The following is a 19,756-nucleotide window of genomic DNA, read 5'->3' as shown; positions in this document are numbered from 1 at the left end:
CACAGCAATTGTGACTTTCATATTTGGTTTTAAAGCAAAGCTGGAGTGGGGAATATTGCTTTATTTATGACATTGTGAAAAGAATCTCTTTCAGCAGCTGAAATGTGTAATTCCATACTTTTTTTTTATTATTATTATTTTTTATTTTAAACTCTTCCTAGAGCTCTACTAGGAGCCATATATGTCAGTTAACTGGGGGGGAAATATAAAGTTAGATCATAGTCTCTGTTGGATCCTAAAAGTATGCACTTCATCTTGAAAAGTAGACTAGAATTTAGCTACCACCCTACATACTTCATGAATCCTAGAGCTTTACAAGGTAAGAGTTTAGATAGAGTAAGATACAGGTGTCATTGGCTGTAGATTAATGCATCAGTTATTGACTGTGCTCAGCAATAGCTCTTTTACACATCTTTGAACCTCAGACCTAGAGGGAATGGAATGTTAACTGGGGGTTGAGATTATGCTGTACTTGTTTTGAAAAGTGTCATGGAAGTTTTAATCTAGATGGCTGCCATCGTAGTTGGAGTGAAAGGACCATGCTTTAATATCTCATCTGAAGAATACCATTTACAGAAGAGCAGCACTCTTACTGAACTGAAATGCAGTGTGGTCTAATAATCTACTGCCTGACCCTTGGTAAAGAACTGCTTTTCACATTTGGATCAAGTATTACTTTTAATGCAGCTGTTTAAGTCTAGTACTGTAACAATGCTAAACTAAAATATGACCAAAGCATTTTATTGCAGAAAATAATGTATATTTCATTATCAAAAGACAGCTTGGGTCTTGAGAAAAGGGGCATACAAAAGTCAGAAGTTCCCAAAACAAGCATTACAGTGAATGAAGTGCTAATGTTGCACAATGTTATGAAAGGACACAATCACCTTTTCAGGTAAAAAGTTTTAAACGGCTATAGTTGCCTGTTATGTGTACAGTTTTGGAATAAGTAATGGGCAATGGAGAGGCGGAAACAAATATCATAGCAGATTAATTTAGTTCTGAAATGTAACTATTTTAGGAAACTATTTCTTTTGGAATCTTGGTTCAGAGACAGCTTGCATGGAAAAATAAATAAATTTTTTTAAAGAAAAAAATCAAAAACCTGCTTAAAGAATCATCTTGAGCTGTTACCCCATGGTTATTATGTCTGAAATATTGCATGTGGATCTGATTTCAGGCAGAATCTTCCATATTGTTCAAACATTTTGATACTATAATATTCATTATACGGAAAATGGGTTATCATAGCTCTAATGTGGACTAGAGACAAAGAAAATCTTGTCAATGCTTTTTTCCCTGAATTAAGAATTAAAATGGAGCCTGGCACTATTGTTATAAAATCTATTTATACAGACTATCCAAAGGCAGCTTTGTTATAGAATAAAATGAACTTAATATGTAGTCAATCATGTATGTATAACTTTCTTCTAAATCACTTTTTATTGCAAAGTTCTAACTGGCCTAGATCCACTTGAAGTTGATAGTGCTGTTGCTTAGATAAATTCTATGGCAAGTGTCGTAATCTGTATGTTAATGTGTCAAACACCATTTACTGATAAATGGATAATCTCACAACTGAGTGTAATGTACAACTTCCTGCCTATCCTAAAAATAATTAGGGGAAAAGTCTACCATTACTAAAATATTTGAAAGACACTTTGGCCACATTTGTAAGGATTATTTTTGCTTTTAGAACCTATTTACTTGATGAACATATGGGTAAGAGAACTACTGTAGGTTTGTCTTACCTTTTTATAGAAGAATTTTACAAGTTAGTGACTCTGACATACCTGAAGTATCAGTTTTTTTGTGGGTTTTTCCCCCTCCTCCTCTGTGGCAAAACTTATAAACCTATACAATTTGTCACACCAGTAGTCTTATTTGACTTGAACATAGATCACATTGAATGCAAAAGTAGAGAACATGAGAGGACTGGTGGTGAATACTGGAGTCATTTTGAGAAGGGATGGAGAGTAGGGAGAGAGAGTTTAATTAAAAATGTGATACAAAGCAAAACTGCATTAAAAATATTACTGGTATCCTGCAGTCCTGTGTTGTCTTTCTTTCCTTTTTTTTTAATTATAAAAACAACAATGGTGCAGATGAAATGAGCAAATGTACAGAAATGTAGTTCACTATACTGACCTGATATAGAGACAGTCAAATTCTCCACGGAGAAGGGATATACTGAACATCTATTTCCTTTATCCTAGTTTATGCTCCACAGAATAATTAAGTACCTCTTCAATGATTAGGAGGAAGTTGAATAAAAATGTTTATTACCAAAGCTGGTGCATCGATGGCTTTTTAAACTCTTTTTAGGCACCTTTCTGCCTACTTTTTCTTTAAGGTTTGAGTACTGTTTAAGGGATGAGCCAACTTTTGTATCACTACTACTAGCTTTTTTTTATGGTATGTTCTGTACAGATCACAAGGATTTCTAATGACTATTACTCACTGTGATCTAAAAGGAAAACCAAAGTAATCTAAAATATCCCATTTAGGGTGTAGGGTTTCTGAATTTTTTGCCCCACACAGCAATAATTCTGTGAGTGGTAGTAGGGGTGATGAGAAGTAACTTTTTTCCCCTACAACTACTGAGCCTAATTCTGCCTTCTACTAAAATGCCTGAATTATGAGCAGACCCTTAGTTGTTTCTAAATTTGGAATTCCTTACTGATGGACAACCTTGGAAAATATCCCAGAGGGACTTAAATAAATGTCACTAAGAGCGTGCTATATCCATTATGAGTTACTCTTTATTACTACAACTGACTCCACTACTCTGTCCTAAAGGACTCAAAATGGCTAGTTTTGTGGTTAAAGGATAGAAGGCATTGACTTTCTTGAGCTTATCTTCTGGTATGCTCTGTGGCTTTGGCTAATTCATTGATCGTCTTTCTGCTTCATTTTCATCTGTTGCTTTGCTCCCTGTAGCTAAATCTGTTGTTAGTACAATGCGGTGAGAGCCTTAGGCTAGGTCTACACTACCCGCCTGAATCGGCGGGTAGAAATCGACCTCTCGGGGATCGAATTATCGCGTCTCGTCGGGACGCGACAATCGATCCCCGAATCGACGCTCTTACTCCACCAGCGGAGGTGGGAGTAAGCGCCGCCGACGGGGAGCCACGGAGGTCGATTTTGCCACCGTCCTTACAGCGGGGTAAGTTGGCTCCGATACATCGAATTCAGCTACGCTATTCGCGTAGCTGAATGTGCGTATCTTAAATCGACCCCCCCCTGCAGTGAAGACCTGCTGGGAAGCACTGTAACAATGCCAATGCTTATTCTAAACTTCCTCCTACGCCCCTTGCCTGTATGTGTTTTTCAGCCATAAGCAAAATGGCCCATTTCTACACAAATTTCATTTGAATGGGTCTGAGGCTCGGCTGGCTGCAGGCATGTAGAATGTAGTATACCACCACAGCCCGCAGGGCTGCCAGGCTGGAGACGCAGCCGTCACCCTCAAGTTGCGGGTGCCCACCGATGATTTCCTGACCAGCTGTGACGCTTGGCTTTTGCCTGGTGGAGCCACCGCACCTGAGCTGGGCAAGTGATGGGGCTGTGGTATGTGGGAGGATCCCGGCCGGGTTCGTAAACCCTCCAGCTACAGTAGTCCCTGGCAAGGGAGCGGGACTCACCCCCTCCCGCTACACACACGTCTCCCGCTGGGGGGGGGGGGGCTCGTCCCCCGGCGCCCCCGTCCCCGTCGTGGGGGATGATGGGGCCCGATGACTCCGCCCCGGGGCTCGTGTCGCCCCCGGCACGGCGGAGTCCGAAAGGAAACACATCCGCCTCCAGCCCGAACCACTTCCGGGCTCCCGGAAGCCGCAGCCCTGCTGCTGTCTCGTCCTATTGGGCAGGGGACTGATAGAGCTCTCCACAAAGGTCTCTTCCGGGGGAGGGGGCGGGACTTGGGAATGTGCTTCCGGCTCATCGGTTGTGGTGGGTGGCGCTTGCTCTCAGGGCTGCCGTAGCCGGTTCGGGGCGGAGGAACGTGGAAGGAGAAGGTGGTAATCCCGGAAGGGGGGAGGTTCAGGTTCCGGTTCCGGTGTCTCCAGCCGCCTTCACTTGGGCCTAGAGCCGGAGCAGCTCGGGAGGGCGGGGCTCCTGCGGGTTCGGGCAGGGAGGAAGCTCAGCAAGGTCTGGTGGCTGGGGTGGGCTGCGTTGGGTGGGTGGCGTCGTGCAGCTGCGAGGGTAGCACTGCGACGTAGGGCTCCTAACCGTTTTAAATAGTTTTCAGACCCAGCTGTGGCTAAGCCTGGCTAATGCTACTTGTGTCCACGGGCTCTTGTAGGCACCGTGCTGAGAGTAAGGGTTGGATATGAGTGTTTTATGGGGGAGCCCTGTCTAGACTGGAATACAGAACCAGGCCCGTTGCAAGCCCCTAAGTCAGCTTTCGAGCCATGCTCTGCGTAAACACTATTCCGCACCGGTATATGTAGTGGCTCGGTGGGTACCTTTAAACTGCTGATGAAATTGTATTCAGTAAATATCAGATCGGAAGTTTGAGACAGCGAAAGCTGCATCCAGAATGATATACTCGAATTGTAACGTTTCGGTTGTGCGTTTTCCAATAGGTTGTCAACATGGCTACTGACTCAGATGTGCTGCATTTCCAGTTTGAACAGCAAGGGGATGCTGTGTTGCAAAAGATGAACCTCTTGAGACAGCAGAATTTATTTTGTGATGTATCAATATATATCAATGACACTGAGTTTCATGGACACAAGGTGATTTTTGCTGCCTGCTCCACATTTATGAGAGATCAGTTTTTGCTCAATCAGTCGAAACAGATGCGAATCACCATATTGCAGAGTGCTGAGGTTGGCAGAAAGTTACTATTGTCTTGTTATACTGGTGCTCTCGAAGTTAAAAAGAAGGAGCTTTTGAAATATCTCATTGCTGCAAGTTACCTTCAGATGGTCCACATTGTAGAGAAATGTACCGAAGCATTGTCTAAATATCTGGAAATTGATGCTTCTATGGAGAACAGTAATCAGAACACAGAGAAATGTCATTCCTCAGACACTGAGCTGAGAAATAAAGATGACAATTTGGATAAAGACTGTGAAATAATTGAAATTTCTGAAGATAGCCCTGTTAATGTAGAATATAATGTAAAACGGGAGCAAGGGGATGTCTTACAACCTGCAATGCAAAGTTTAATATCGGAAAGAAAGGACATGAAAACTCCAGAGATTTCCACAGTTGAAATAGGATATAAAGATGATGAAATTTGTATCTTCAGAATGGATTCCATGAGCACAGCCAATGTGGAAAATGATCATTTTCCACAGCCTTGCACTTCCTCTAAAACAAGTTTATATTTTCCAGAAACACAACATTCACTGATAAATTCTACTGTTGAGAGTAGAATTACAGAAGTGCCTGGGAGTCATTTTCAGGGCTTTGTCAGTGACAATACAGAAGGAACCTCGAGTGTAGTGAGTGGGTTTCAGAGTCTGGAGGATTCTGGTTATTCATGGCGGCACCAGTGTCCTAAATGTCCCCGAGGATTTGTCCACCTTGAAAACTATCTGAGACACCTAAAAATGCACAAACTTTTCTTATGCTTACAGTGTGGGAAAACATTTACACAAAAGAAGAATCTCAATAGGCATATCCGAGGGCACATGGGCATCCGCCCATTCCAGTGCATGGTTTGTCTGAAGACGTTTACTGCTAAAAGCACACTTCAGGACCACTTGAATATTCACAGTGGGGACAGACCTTACAAATGCCATTGTTGTGACATGGACTTTAAACACAAATCTGCCCTAAAAAAGCACTTGACTTCAGTTCACGGAAGGAATGGTGGTGACAAACCAAACCTTGACACAATTACACAAATCAAAATAGACTATGATTAGTGGATCTCTGGATAGATGTAAAGACGTGCTCTATTTAAAATCCTGTTGTGGTGAAATGCCAGGTGTTCACCAAATCTTTATGTAAGGGAGACAAGTGCAAATAAATATCTAATTTTGCTTACTGTATTGAAACCTAGTATTGGTGCAATTGTTTGGATAGTGTTTGCTAGTTGAAGGTAAATGGCAAAATATCGGAACAAAATTTGTGCTCCTTTACAGGTACTCATGGTACAGATAAAAGACAGCTCTGCAAAACTTTTTCTTCTAAAAGAGAACTCTTTGTGCTTGTCTTTCACACTTCCTCCTCCCATTAGAGGACAGTACTTATTTGAAGGACCCTTGATATCTCAACGAGCTGAAACCTGAACTGTTTCTTTCCCAACCTTTAATAGCATGGGGAAGGGGATGTCAATACCTATTCAGGGAGTCAATAATTCCTACTCAATTGAGCGTTCTAAGACCGATAGTTCTTCTTTCAGTCTATGGTGAGGTCACCTTCCCGGTTCACCAAATTGTTGGCTCTTCTAGTAGAAAGAAGTCAGGGCCTATTCTATTCTATGTAGATTTTTCTACCACACTCATCGTATCTGAATCTCAAGTTTGTAGTTTTAAAAAAATAAAAACAGGAAAACTCTAATGAAGCTTTAAAATTGTCTTTATAAATAGAGGAGCAGTAAAAGGCACAAACAAACACACTATTCAGTTCACTTTTAACTTAATAGGGTCTCATTTTATTCATGTTCTAAAGTTTTCTAACAATCTGACAGCTTTGTTCTCAATGATACAAATTGTTTGGTTGTACACTTGTTTTAGTAATCAAACCCTAAATTAATTCTTTGTCTTCTGATTGTATTTTATGTTTGTCTTAGTTTTGTAAATCTCAGATGTGTACTGCTGCTGTGAAAATCTGAGCTACAAGCTGTCACATATTAGGAATCTATATCTATTTGAAAGACGTTCTTTCTGTATAAGGAGCAGTTTGGACACTGAGGACTCTTCAGTCTCTAATTGTACGATATTGTAAAACACTATTGTATGTGCCTGGGTAGATGTGTTACATTTCATGGTTTTACCTGCAGGCATCAAACTGCCCTATAACTCAAACTCTTTATCTTGTGCCTGTCCTTGAGTGGCATATATATTTCTTCCATTTAATGTGCTATAAATAAAGACTATATATAGTTATTGGAGTGGAATAATGCCATTTATTCTAGATCCTCTTGAATTAGAAAAAACAGTGCTCTTTCTTGTGTATTTATACCGCATAAGGATATATTTCCACATTGATCTTATGTCAATTGCAAAGGGATATCTTTAGTTAACCTCCTGTATATCTTGTAGTACAAAAGCCACTCTTTTGGGTTTTACTCACCAGCCAATTAGGTGTTTGTGTGCACAATATATACTGTGTAACTTACTATTATTCATCTATAATAGCAATGTTCAACTGTACTGGTATGATGACTGCTCTCTACTGGAAACCCAGTTTTGGCAGGTTTAATACTTTAGTCATTTTACCTTTGTTTCAAGATGAATTTGTAATAGGTTCTTCACTTGATAGAATCACGCTTTGAATAACTGATGTACTAGTCACTTATTATAATGCCTAGAGGTCTCAGCTGAGTTCAGGATCCCATTATGCTAGGCACTGCACATGAACATCAGAGATAATTCCTACCTCAAAGGGTTTGCAATCTAAATAGATAAGCTAGAGGGTGATAGGAAGTACTGCTATCTCTATTTTACAGATTTTTACAGTACCCTCAGGGGTACTGAGGCACAGAGAGACTAATGAAGAACATGCTTCAGTTCATTTTACATAGTGTGAAGTAGTCCTATTGAAGTGAATTGGTGGACTAGTCAGTGTGTAAAGTTAAGCATGTATATAAGTCTCTGTAGGAATGGGACCCAAATGATATGCCCAAGGAAGGCATAACTGGCCAACTGAAACAATATCCTGAGTCCCAGTCTAGTGCTTTAAGCATAAGATATCTTTCATCTCTCTGCTCTTATCCAATATACATAATTTGGACAACATTGTTCACGCATTCTTAACTATAACAATTATATTTGCCAAACTAAGGGTTTGGGTTTTGTTTCCTTATTTGCTGGACACTGATGCATAATGAATTTTGCAAGTTTTAAGTTTGAAACATGGCTGTTTTACAATTGTGATTAATTGCTTTTTATGGCATTTTGTTAGTTTTGGTTTGTATTCTTTGACTAATCTGTGTTTGCAGTCTTGTTGACCTTGCATTTAGTGGTGGGTGTGAGGGTCCCTCACATAGTAACAAATGCAAAGGATTCATTTTTGGTTTTGTAAATGTCTTATTTTGTTAATGGTAACATTAACTGTTCACCTGACTTCCAAAAACATACTCTTACTCGGTATTCTTGATTACTGTATTAACAAATGTTAACATGGGTGTATGTACAGGTTTATATCTAACTGTTCATTTGTGCCTGCAGATTTGCACACATTTTTTAAAAATCAGTTCCTTACATGTTAGGAGATGTCAGAAAATATTGGAGAACTGTATTAAACTAACAAATTAAGGAAAACTTGATGCTCCTTTTAAATTGGACCCTTTATAATATTGTAGTATAGAAGTTAAATGTATTGTGCTGTTGTGGGGCAGATAGAGCCTTGGTTTGGCTGTCTTTGGGTTTGTTCAACTAAAATGCCTTTCTGGCAAGTGCATGAGTCTCAGCAATATGAATTCAAACAATCATTGCCTGATCTAGGTGTGTGTTACTCATGTTGTTTCCCTAACTGATAAAGGGGAAATAGAGGCTATGATCTTGATATGCACCTTCTGTGTGAGGATTGGTAACTTTTGTTCAGCTGTTGTAGTGCATGTACATCTGAGAGGAAGCTGTGTGTACCTCTTCAGTGGCTAGAATTTCTTACTTGATGAATTTTGTTAAAGAGAATTGGACTCAGGCATATGTATGCATACAACTCCCCTTGTACCATTTTTTTAAATGTAACCATTTGCTCTATTTATAACATAAATAAAATGGAATGGAAATAAGAGGCATTGTTTGTATATACACACACAACATTGAGGAAAGTCATTGAGAGTCTGAAACTGCCTTAAAGTATTGAATATTATGTTAAGAAACTCCATTTATTTCAGAAATTATTTCTGACTCAATATTCTAAGCACACTCTCAATTGCTAGTCATATTGGGAACCACAGTCTCTTTGTTACATACATATAGAATCACCTTTTGTGGTAGTCTATACGATAAATGATTTATCTGAGCAAAAGATGCAGAATTTATACTGCGTCAACCTTTATTATAGCTCTTTACACCTGGAAATGGCCTACTTAATTATCACAGGCCTCCAGAAGCATAGATGCAAGAATGTAGCAAAAAATTGAGGTTGTTGCAGACCTTTTCTGAGATGTTCCTGATTGACGTTTCAACTTACAGAGTAACTACCCCGTAGAGCTCTTCATTGTTATACAGTGCAAAAGGCCTGCCTTCTTTTTTTGTGGGGGGAGAGAAAGCAGGCATGGCTTCTTTCTTTCCAGTAACACTGCTTTCGCTTTTGGTTTCTGTACCAGGTTATTACTGCGGAGGAAAAGAAGGCCCTAGCCCAGTAAACAAACATGGTCAACGTGCAGCATCTGTACCAAAAGTCTTCATGATTCCTCTAGCTGCAGCCTTCAGTTCTGCTCCTGAGCTGTATTAATACAAGAAAGGCTTTAAGCAGATGCAGGGCTACAGCCTGCATGCAAGGACCATGGTCCTTCTTCTCTAAAGGCCAAGTAATGGGATAAACTAGATTCTTTCTCCTGGGCCGGCTGTTCCCTGCCAGTGGAGTCTAGGGCTATAAATGCTCAGGGAGAGAACTCCTCCCACGAGCCTGCTGCAGGAGTGGGCCTGGCTGCTCCATCAAGGCTGTGATGCTCTCCCAGGGGCGGGGGAAAGGCGACCTTTCCCACTTAGCCCCTCCATGGTACTCCATCCTGAAGGGGAGAGCTGGGGCTTGTCTGCTCCATCAGTCATGTCTATGGTTTCCCAGTCCCTCCAGATCGCCTCCCACGAGGCACTAGGGCTGCGACTCACCCAACCGGAGTGGGACTCGCTGTCACGTGATGCGCGCGAGGGGGCGGTGCCAGCCGGGGCTCCCCTCTCACGTGATCCTGGCAGCTCTCGCGAGAGTAGCGGGGCGGAGGGGCTGGGCTCCCGTCTGTCACCGCGATGAGGAGGCGCCGCCGAGGCCCCCGCTGCTGCCACCGCCGGGCCGCTCCGGGCTGCCCGCCCCATGGAGTGTGAGAGGCCGGTGCCGCCTCCTGCTCCCGGCCCGGCCGCGCCTCGCAGGTAGGGCCGCTCGGCGGGCGGCGCCTGGCCGGGGAGAGCCGGGGGCCGGGCCTGGCTCGGAGGGAGGGGGCCCGGCTCTCGGCGGGGGGGCCCGGCGGAGTAGCTCCCTCGGGGGAGAGGGCCAGGGCGCTCCTGCAGCAGCCCCACCCCTCCCTTCCCCCGGGTGCCCTGCGGCAGCGCCGCGGCGGAGGGTCTCCTAGGCCGGGCCCCTCCGCCGGGGGGGGGCCGCCCGCCGGGGGGGGGGGCCCCCCCCCCCCCCCCCCCCCCCCCCGCTCCCGGGGGGGGCCCCCCCCCCCCCCCCCCCCCGGGCCCAGCGGCGGGTGCGCCCGGCGGGCCCCGTTGCCGGGTGGTGGTTGATCCGTGTGTGGTTGATCCGTGTGTGGTGCGACTGGCGGCCGGGGGGCTTTCACCTGCCTCGGTCTGGCTCCGGCTCCGCTCCTGGCCAGGCTGCTGGAGACTCCCAGCTGCCATTTGATGGCTCCTGTGCGGTGAGCTTGGGGACCGTTCCTGAGGGCCGGGTGTCTGCATTGCAAAACCACCGCCACGACTGTCGCTGCTGGGCTGCACGCAGAGGCCACGGATTCCGGGGGGACATGGACGGGGCTACGCGCCCACCTGAGGCGGTGTCTAAACTAGCATTCTCCTCTGCTGTTGCACCTCCACCAGCGGGACCACTAACATATACAGACCCCTGGGATTTTTAGTCACCCCGCCAACTAACCCTGCTCTCGGAGGGCTAGACATCATGCCCTCTAGTGTGGGGGGGAGTCGGTCTGATTGCATGAGCATTTCCACTCTTACTTCCTCTTGTGGAGCTGCACCTGTGGGGAAACTTGAAGAAAAATAGTAGTGTAGACAAGGCCCTGGAGGTGGTTCCATCTGGTTATGCTTGATGCAGGGTGCTTAGTAGGCACGCTCACCTTGCCTCTTCTCTTCCTGTAGAAAAATTGAGGACTTTTAAGTACAAGAGTCTGGAGGAAGTTTAGAGAAGAACAGCAATATGACTGGTTGGTAGGAGTATTGATTTAGTAGGAAGGATTAAAGGAGTTAAAGGGGGAGACGCTTATGCCTAGAAATAAGCTAAAATTAAGACAAAGTCCACACAATATCAGGAAAGATTCTGGTAGCAAGATCTAGATGTCTTTTTTGAGCCATATGTGTTGTTTAGATGAAGAAGTTGGGTCCCGCCATAATTTGGCTATTTTTGTAGCCCAATTTATCCTCTTCATATTGGTTAGAAAAATAAACCTACATTATTGTAATTAATTATCATTAAGAGGAAAAACAGATGATATAGAATGTTAAATGAGAACATACTAGTGAAATTGTAAGTAACCATTTGACCCAGATAGATCTCAATTTGACCTTCAGTCTTTTTTTGTTTAAAAGACATCACTGGAAATTTCAGAGTTTAAAACATATACTGTTGGCATGCTGTACTGTTCCATTAAACATTACATTCTTATTCTTAGTAATTAACTATGCTTTCCCTAGATCTATATGCCTTTCTTATCTAATGTGAACAATATTCTTCAATATTAACAAGCTTTTTCAACAAGTAGTAGTAGTAATTAGCATTTCCATCTTGTATGGAATAGTACAGCTCCATACAAAAAATAAAATTCTGTCAACTTAATGGCAATACTAGAGATTGCTTAAAGTGTAATTCTGTTTGGTCTTGAGTATTGATCTTTTCTGACTTGGCTGACTTATGGCAGAGGATGTAAATATTTATATCTAACGTGCTTTCTGGAAAATCAACTTTTAGATATAAATAAAATGTAGCTTGCTGCATAAAATCTTATAATTATTAATGACCTGAACGTGAATAGTACCTCTGTCTTTGCTTTTCTTGTTGGATGGAGGATCCCACTGAACATAACTTGTCTCCTTGTACAAGTTTTACTATTCTAAAAGGTTTCTTCATGCTACTCCTAGAAGCCCTCTGCTTTCATGAAAGTCAGTCTTTAGGGAATTACTAACTCTTGCTTGAAAAGTTATTTGTGAAATTTGTTAGTGTGTGGGCTGTTCACTTGTAAAAGTGGTGGTTTAAAAGGTGCAACTGGGGTGCATGGGAGAAGATTCAGGATAAACACAGAAAGAACTGCCCCACATGATCCTTGGTCCTCTGTTCAACCTTATATATAACAGAAAAAAGCACCCTCTAAGTGCAGGTCTACTCTGAAAAGTAACTATAAAAATAGCACATTCTTAATCAACAATCATACTTTTTTGGTATTCAAAATAAGCTTCACTGATTTTAGTGACAAATATTTTTGCCATTTTGACCTGTTAGTCCTGAAAACACAGCTATGGGAGATGGATTTTCATCAGGCTTGTGGGAAGGCCAAGTTCGGCTTTCAGTTACACCCCTGAAACCCTCCAGAAAACAGATGTATAACTCAGGGAACATCTTAACATGCAGAATCCTTATTACTTGTGGTGATGCTTGAACAGGAAATAGAGCATCTTGACTGACCTCCTGGGCTGACTAGAGCTCTGGCATTTGCCAAAAAAAACCTTGTATATGTAAACAGTAATGTTTATCTAGAAGTCACTGAGTCATTTTTATATTATATTATACTAGTGCATTACATAGTATAGCCATGTTTCAACGAATAGTCTTAAAAAAAATGTGTTTTTTAAAGTCTTTTTTAGGTACTGGGAAAATAGTAACAGTGTTACAGTTTCCAAATCTTCCAATGGGTGCTTGGCAAAGGCTAAAGTCTAAGTAGACAATTTTATACTAAGTTATGATAGTGATGATCACCGTAGAAACACGCATAAATAAATCTAGGGAAAGTGTTAGAGCAGAGCAGAACAGAAGACTAAGCCAGGTTTTTAAAAATTATTAGCTCAAGTCCATAATATGAGGAGCCATGAAAAAAGTAGCTTCTTGTTTTGCAGTAGGTTGATGTGATGTTTCCTAAATAAAACAAAGGTTTCTTCCTACAGTATGATTCTTCTGCTTTCCCCAGAGATAAATGCAGGTTTCCAATAAAAAGTCAGATCAGAACAGTATCTTGGAATACTGTCCTGTACTGGTCATTGAACAACTCCCTTTACATTTAGGCTGTTTCTCAGAAGATTTAAATGTGATGGACATTATGCGATATGCAGAAACAAACAAGTCTGTTCTATCTAAAGAGAATTTATTTTCACTTTGAGTCACCAGAGCTAAAAAATGCAAAGCTATTATTGGGACTGCCCACTTCCACTTCCTGGGTCTTTAATATGAACCCAGTTTCTTACATCTGCATGTGATGGTTGTTAGAGTAATAAATGGAAGACTAAAGTCCTGTTAGGAAGTAATTTAATACTAATAATTTGATAACATGGACAATAAGTTACTGAGCTAGACAAGATGCTTTCAACTTTAAGTAACTTCAGAAGGAAGGCTTGACAAACCTACTCATTATAGTCCAAACAAGTGATTAATCTGCTTGCACAAATGGAAAATTGCAATGGATGCCTTGAAATTTGCCCATTTTAAAATCCTATGTTGTCTGCAACTAGCTACTATGTAAAGAACACCTCAGCCTCAGTAGCATGGTTAAAATCATAGTAAGATTGTTTAATATTAGAACTAAATCCATGTTGTTATTTTTAATGCCTAATGCACTCAGTCCTTAATAGTTCAAAGTGCTTAATAGTAGAATTAAAAATTGGGCTGGATCGAAAATTCACTTTAGTTAATTGACTTCAGTGGGTTTTGAATCAAGCCCATAAGGAAGGTTACAGGATCCAGTAAGCATACCAGAATTGGTTTAAAATATGAGCCCCATATACCGTATCATTCCATTGTGAATCCGCTTCACAAATTATAAAGTTTAAAAAAAACTAATGTTTGAAGGAAAGTCAAGTTCACTAATTGTGGCTGATAGGAAAATTTAAACATTCCCTTGCAGGGTCATGAACTCAAACTCAACAGCATTTTGCTCCTTCAGCAGAAGCAGAAAGTGAAACTTGATTTATCTGAACTAGTCTGTCCTTAATGCAATAGTTACATAATAAATAGCAAACAGTATATTTAGACTTCTAAAATCTTCAGGTTTAGTAATCTAAGATGCTGCTCTTAATAAGATAGCTGAAAAATCACATTTTTCTGAATATTTTTACCTACTATTGTTAACAATAAAAAAAGTACTCGTTTGTTTACTTTCTGTATTTGACAGCACTTTGTGCTTAGTCATTTTCTATATCATGTTTGTGGGTTTTTCACACAGAAAGATCAGGACAACTCCAGGGTAATGAGCAACAGAGGGTCCTGTGGCACCTTTAAGACTAACAGAAGTATTGCAGCATAAGCTTTCGTGGGTGAATGCCCACTTCATCAGACGCAAGACCAGGGTAATGGTAGCACCTGAAAATACTTTCAGTTCGTCTCTTAAAAGAAACTAGATTTTTAGGTTGACAGTTCTTGTCAGAATGATTTTTGGTAGGGCACTTTTTTTTTTAATTTTGTTCAATTTTTAGATTATTAGAGCAATTTGTTTTTCAACAGAACATCCCTAAATATGTTCCTTGTCAGAAAAAACGGGTCTGTACAAAAATTTCTTTATACTTTTTTAAGAAACTGACTAGATAATTAGTAGACTTTAGTTAGAATCCTTTTTGAAGATACTGGAGAGCAAAACTATCAGAATAGTTGGCATGCGTGAAACAGTACTGAAGGCTTCCTCTGAATATGGCTGCTTGAAGTTTTAGGAGTTGAGAACTTTCCCCAGCTCTTGCTGATTTAATTAGATTCCTCCCTGACAAGAAATCTGAAGGTCAACACACGCTCAATAGGATCCTCATTTATGATGATTAAATATTCAAAATAAGGTCTTAAAAGCTGCTGGTATACTCTTTGAGGAATTAATGTTTTGTTTACATTACGTTCCAGCACAGATCAGGAAAATGACTCTTCGCTTGTACACACTATCACTTACTTCGTATAACTTAAATCGCTCAGGAGTGTGGAAAAGCCACTCCCTGAGCAATGTAAGTTACACCGACCTAAGCACCAATGTGGACAGCGCTATGTTGGCTGGAGAAACTCTCCTGCCGACATAGTGACCGCCGCTTGGGGAGGTAGAGTAATTATGCCGACAGGAAAGCGCTCTCCCATCGGTGTAGAGCGTCTGCAGTAGCAGCACTACAGCGGTGCAGCTACATTGGGACAGCTGTGCCACTGTAGTGATTCTAGTGTGACTAGCCCTTATTTAAAAGCCTGGAAAATGAGCTGCTACTGTTACGTGCAAGTTTCTGAATTAATTGTGGAGCTAAGCATATATATGCTCTCTGAATAAAGATTACTGTCCTTTGAATCTGTTAATGAGGGACGTGGGAATGGAGACTTGTGTCATGCTAATACCTAGGTTGTATGTATACTAAACTTCTTAAAATTTCCCACTTGCTACTCATGACAGCAATGGTGGAGATTTAGAATATGTTACCTGTGTTGTCTAACTTGACAGAGATGAAAATGCTATTGGTCACCAGCAACCAGTCTTCACTGGCATTAGCAGTAGTATATCAGAACTTGTGGTAGCAAGGATGGGAAGTCTTAAGGAAAACATCTAGAGTAGATAGATCCTTTCTCTACAATTGCATTTTTGTTTTCCTACCATTGGATACTCAAGGGTTGAGGGGGACTAAATGGCATTATACATTTAAATTCATAGAGAAATCAGGATGCTTTTAGAATTTTGTTCACTGTTGCTTATTGTACTTTTGAACATCCATGTCTGAAGATGCATGTAACAATAATAACCCTTACAGGTATGCAGTGTTTTGCCTAAAAAAGTTGTCTGTGTCCCTCCCTAGTAAAGTGTGTGCTTTATAGTAGGGTTAAAACACACTTTACTGTGTGACTATGCTCACTTAGTATTGAAGAAATTGGATCCACATTTAGCGTCAGTGGGATGAGTTCAAAGTTTAATTTCTGCATTGTCTTATATGTTATACAAAAATTAGAAAAAAGTAATTCCCAAATGATGTTGAAAAACTCATTGAAATTAGAACATCTTGTACAAGTATCCTGTTGCTTAAAGAGCATTGGATGCTCAGTGCTAAATTGAATTTCTAAACAGATGGTCATAATTAAAATAAAATCTACTTTTCAAGTCTTATGCAGTGTTCTAATAAGTATTTTAGTGGTCCAACATATACTAACATCACTAACTGAACTGTAGAACAGCCAACAATTGATTCAAAATGAAAAGTTGTTGAATTCAGATGGGACGGGGGAACTGTTGGCTTCCTCAAAACAATAACATTACCTTATTTCCATTTTTGGAAAAGAAAATATAGTATTGAGCCTTTAACGCTTTATAAATATAGCAGTGTAGGGAGTAATGTGAGTTCATCTGTATTTTTAAAAGGAAAAGTGCTAATTGGACAGGTTAATTAATAGCACTTGCGCAAACCATCTGGTTTCTAGGTTTTTGGTAAGATCAAAGCCACCAGGTAAATTATTGCAGAGTAGTTATGGGTGTGGCTGTTTAGCTTTAACCTTTACAAGCACCTACAAGTTTGATATTGTCAGCATTGAAGGCTTGAATTTAAATAGTTTAGCTGAAGTTCTTAGCTGGAGTAGTCTTTAAATATTTAGGCTTGTTTTCTTTTTATTAATTTTAGATTATGTCAGATGGGATGTGTCTTTCAGAATATATGAGTAAATTTTCCCTTTTCCCTTCAAACATATTTCTACATAGGATTTACATGGAACCTCTGCACAAAGTGAGATGTTTCAAAGGAAAGACCTGCTTATAATAAACTGAAGTTGTTGCTTGTTGGATCTATATGGCGTTTTGGTGATATTTCCATATTGTAATTTGGTCTCTATATTTGTACCTTTCCTTGTTGTGGAACCAGCTACAGTGCTATGCTCTGCAAACAATTGTGTGAACAAAGTATCAACTGTGTAATTGCCCCCAAATACCTGGATTTCCAGTACAGCAGAGATCTTTCTGCCACAGACTTACGTACGTGGAATTTCACTGTTATGACTATGAGGTAGCGAATGTGTAAAATGCAAATAGAGAAATGTATGCCCCCGGAAGCAGTCCTCTGATGGGCTGTTATAAGGGAGGTGATGTGAGCACAGAATTACTCTCCCATTCCAGCAATAAATATTTTTTAGTACTTTTAAAAAAAACAAAAAATTTAAGCATATAATGGATTGTATTTCTATAAAGCGATGTTTATCCTGACACCTGTTTAAATTTGAACAAGATCAGTAGGATGAAACGTCTGTGATCATCTTGCACTCCACTTTATATGATAGTAAAACAAATATAATATTTCTTTGACTTCCCACCACCCTTCCATTATCAGGGAGTGGTGTTAGTTTTTGAAAATTGTGAACTTGATTTGTATCTGAGGTTCTGCCTTTAACCTTTCATGTGTCAACCAATATTTTTCCCTAAAGTGTTTGAATTCCATGAGTATACAAGAAACACTGATGACATTTACTGAAGATAGGCTCACAACCTGGATTAGTGTACACTAGCTAGCAGAACGTGATGGGATTATTGAACTGTTACTATAGATTGAGATAACGGGGGAGGGGGGGTGGATTCATTATATGGGGATTTCAACATAAGTTTTTTGGTTTTATTTCATAAAATGGTAAAATTTTGCTTTTTAAATACTAATTGTAAATGACTGCAAAATGTTGTGTAGAAACTACCGTACATCCTGTGTTCATTCACTTTACAGCTGCCAAAATACGGGACAGTGAAATAATGGTCTTCTAGTCTGCTAAACAAGCGTCCAACTTCCACAATGCCTGTGCAGGCAGCTCAGTGGACGGAGTTTCTGTCCTGTCCAATCTGCTACAATGAGTTTGATGAGAATGTGCACAAGCCCATCAGCTTAGGTTGCTCACACACTGTCTGTAAGACCTGCCTGAACAAGCTTCATCGCAAAGCATGTCCTTTCGACCAGACTGCCATCAACACAGACATCGATGTGCTTCCAGTAAACTTTGCACTTCTCCAGTTAGTTGGAGCCCAGGTATGACTTAAGGAGCTATTTACTTTTTCCCGACATTACCATTTACATTTTACCCTTGCAGCAGGAATACATCCTCGCTGTTCCAATCAAGGAAAAGAAAAGGTCTGATCTTTATAGCATCTGAAGGCCTATGTACCCTACAAAGACAATCACAACAAGGGACCAGGTTACCAGACAGCTGTCCCTTGTCACCACTAAAACAATATTACGTCGTCTTGTGTAGACAGGACTCTGTTATAACCGTGATCCTGTAATGTGCCGCAGTTCTGGACAGAATATGTCTGTAAAATGATTTTAAGAGCGTCTTCCAATATGGCTGGGTGTACAGCTGTGGGAGCTTGTAGATAAATGCCTCCTGGACCTAGAGGACAATCAGAAGTGTCATTAGAAAAATTAATCTGCAGATTACACTCATTCATCCTTCTCATTGGGAACTAGTTGAGTCAAAACCTCATGTTACTTCTTACATTGAAAAGAATCTGACCTCTGAACCCAGGTTCAGACATCCATTCTTTTGAAGCACCCATGATGGCGTTTAGGTTGCACTTGAGAGAGTGTCTCATCTACTAATTGAATTAGAAATTTTTCCCTCCAATGCCTCATAGTGGTGGCACAGGAATGTTGATAAAGTCAGCATCGCACGTGAGGAAACTTATAAGTAAATAATCTGTGTCTCTTGTGCCCTTTCACGTGTTTTCAAATTGTGTTTTATCTTTTTCAAGTGAATAATTCTTGAAAAGAATTGGGGTGCTACCTGCAGAGGATGTATTTTATTGTGAGCTGCTTCGTGCGTTGCTTATTTTAATTTGTCATCCAGACAGATGTGACGACAATGTGTATATTAAAAAAATCATTGTGTAGGTTATGGAACATAGTGTCATGCACTAGTTTGTTTTCCCTTCTCAACTCCATATACTTCTTTCATTCTCTATTGCTAATATAGTGTTTGTAATAGTCACCTTGTCTGCCTATTGCAATCTCACTTCCTCTGACTGCCCGACTTCTCACAGTACATTGTAACTAAAATCCCCTTTGTTTTCTGCCACTCTGACCAGATCATGCCCACGGTGAGTCATGCACCAAGTTCAGACTCCCCATTCTTCCCTTCAAGGACTGTATGCTGTGCTTGGCTACATTTCTATCTCTAATTTCTCCTTGCTCACCTTTTCGTGTTCTGCTCTTGGCCAGTTAATTGCATCTGGTCACTTCCTTGGTCTCCTGCAAGCAACTCTGCACTTCTTCTCATGCTGCCTCTATGCATTGATCATCCTCCCAGGCCCTGTGTACCATGCACCTTACCTTTCAAATAACCTTTCAGAGGTTAGGTCTTTCAGCTGGTCTTCCATCACAGTCCTCCCCTCCTGCCCTGTTTTCCTCCTTAATCTCTAAATTTTAAAGTGTCAACCCAAAAACACTGCAAGAAATGTGCTGTAACAATATCATAATTTTTCATCACCATAACCATCCTCCTCTATAATCCCTTCCTGTATTATGATTATTACATTCCAGACACCTTGGGGTTGAACCTGTCTTTCATTTCT

The 19,756-nt window shown here is 40.8% G+C and overlaps 2 protein-coding genes across 5 annotated transcripts in view; both read left to right on the top strand.

Moving 5' to 3' along the window:
• The first annotated feature begins 3,938 nt into the window (after window positions 1-3,938).
• On the top strand, window positions 3,939-8,891 carry ZBTB6 (zinc finger and BTB domain containing 6). 2 transcript variants are annotated; one of them, XM_024211162.2, is made up of 2 exons: window positions 3,939-4,013; window positions 4,584-8,891. In XM_024211162.2, the coding sequence occupies exon 2, from the start codon at window positions 4,593-4,595 to the stop codon at window positions 5,874-5,876; it is 1,284 nt and encodes a 427-aa protein (XP_024066930.2). In that variant the 5' UTR covers window positions 3,939-4,013; window positions 4,584-4,592; the 3' UTR covers window positions 5,877-8,891. The 2 variants fall into 2 exon arrangements, with proteins under 2 accessions (XP_024066930.2, XP_024066931.2); XM_024211163.2 differs by lacking the exon at window positions 3,939-4,013 and adding an exon at window positions 4,070-4,146.
• A 1,190-nt stretch (window positions 8,892-10,081) lies between these two features.
• RC3H2 (ring finger and CCCH-type domains 2) overlaps window positions 10,082-19,756 on the top strand; it is a 44,290-nt gene continuing 34,615 nt past the window's right edge. For 2 of the 3 annotated variants that reach the window (XM_024211135.2, XM_024211138.2), the window contains exons 1-3: window positions 10,082-10,211; window positions 16,913-17,182; window positions 17,919-18,215. In XM_024211135.2, coding sequence (XP_024066903.2) covers window positions 17,985-18,215 — 231 coding nt within the window. In that variant the 5' untranslated portion in view covers window positions 10,082-10,211; window positions 16,913-17,182; window positions 17,919-17,984. The remainder of the gene's footprint in view (window positions 10,212-16,912; window positions 17,183-17,918; window positions 18,216-19,756) is intronic. The other variant, XM_024211136.2, reaches the window with a different exon arrangement.

This window comes from Terrapene carolina, unplaced genomic scaffold, assembly GCF_002925995.2.
Source record: "Terrapene carolina triunguis isolate 2854851 unplaced genomic scaffold, T_m_triunguis-2.0 Scaffold238, whole genome shotgun sequence".
Taxonomy (NCBI): Eukaryota; Metazoa; Chordata; order Testudines; family Emydidae; genus Terrapene; species Terrapene triunguis.
The sequence above is the reverse complement of the archived record's forward strand: the minus strand, read 5'-3'. Positions and strand labels throughout refer to the sequence as shown.

Excerpts from the sequence above, each read along its gene's own strand:
- ZBTB6 (XM_024211162.2), top strand. The coding sequence starts at position 4,593 with ATGGCTACTGACTCAGATGTGCTGCATTTCCAGTTTGAACAGCAAGGG.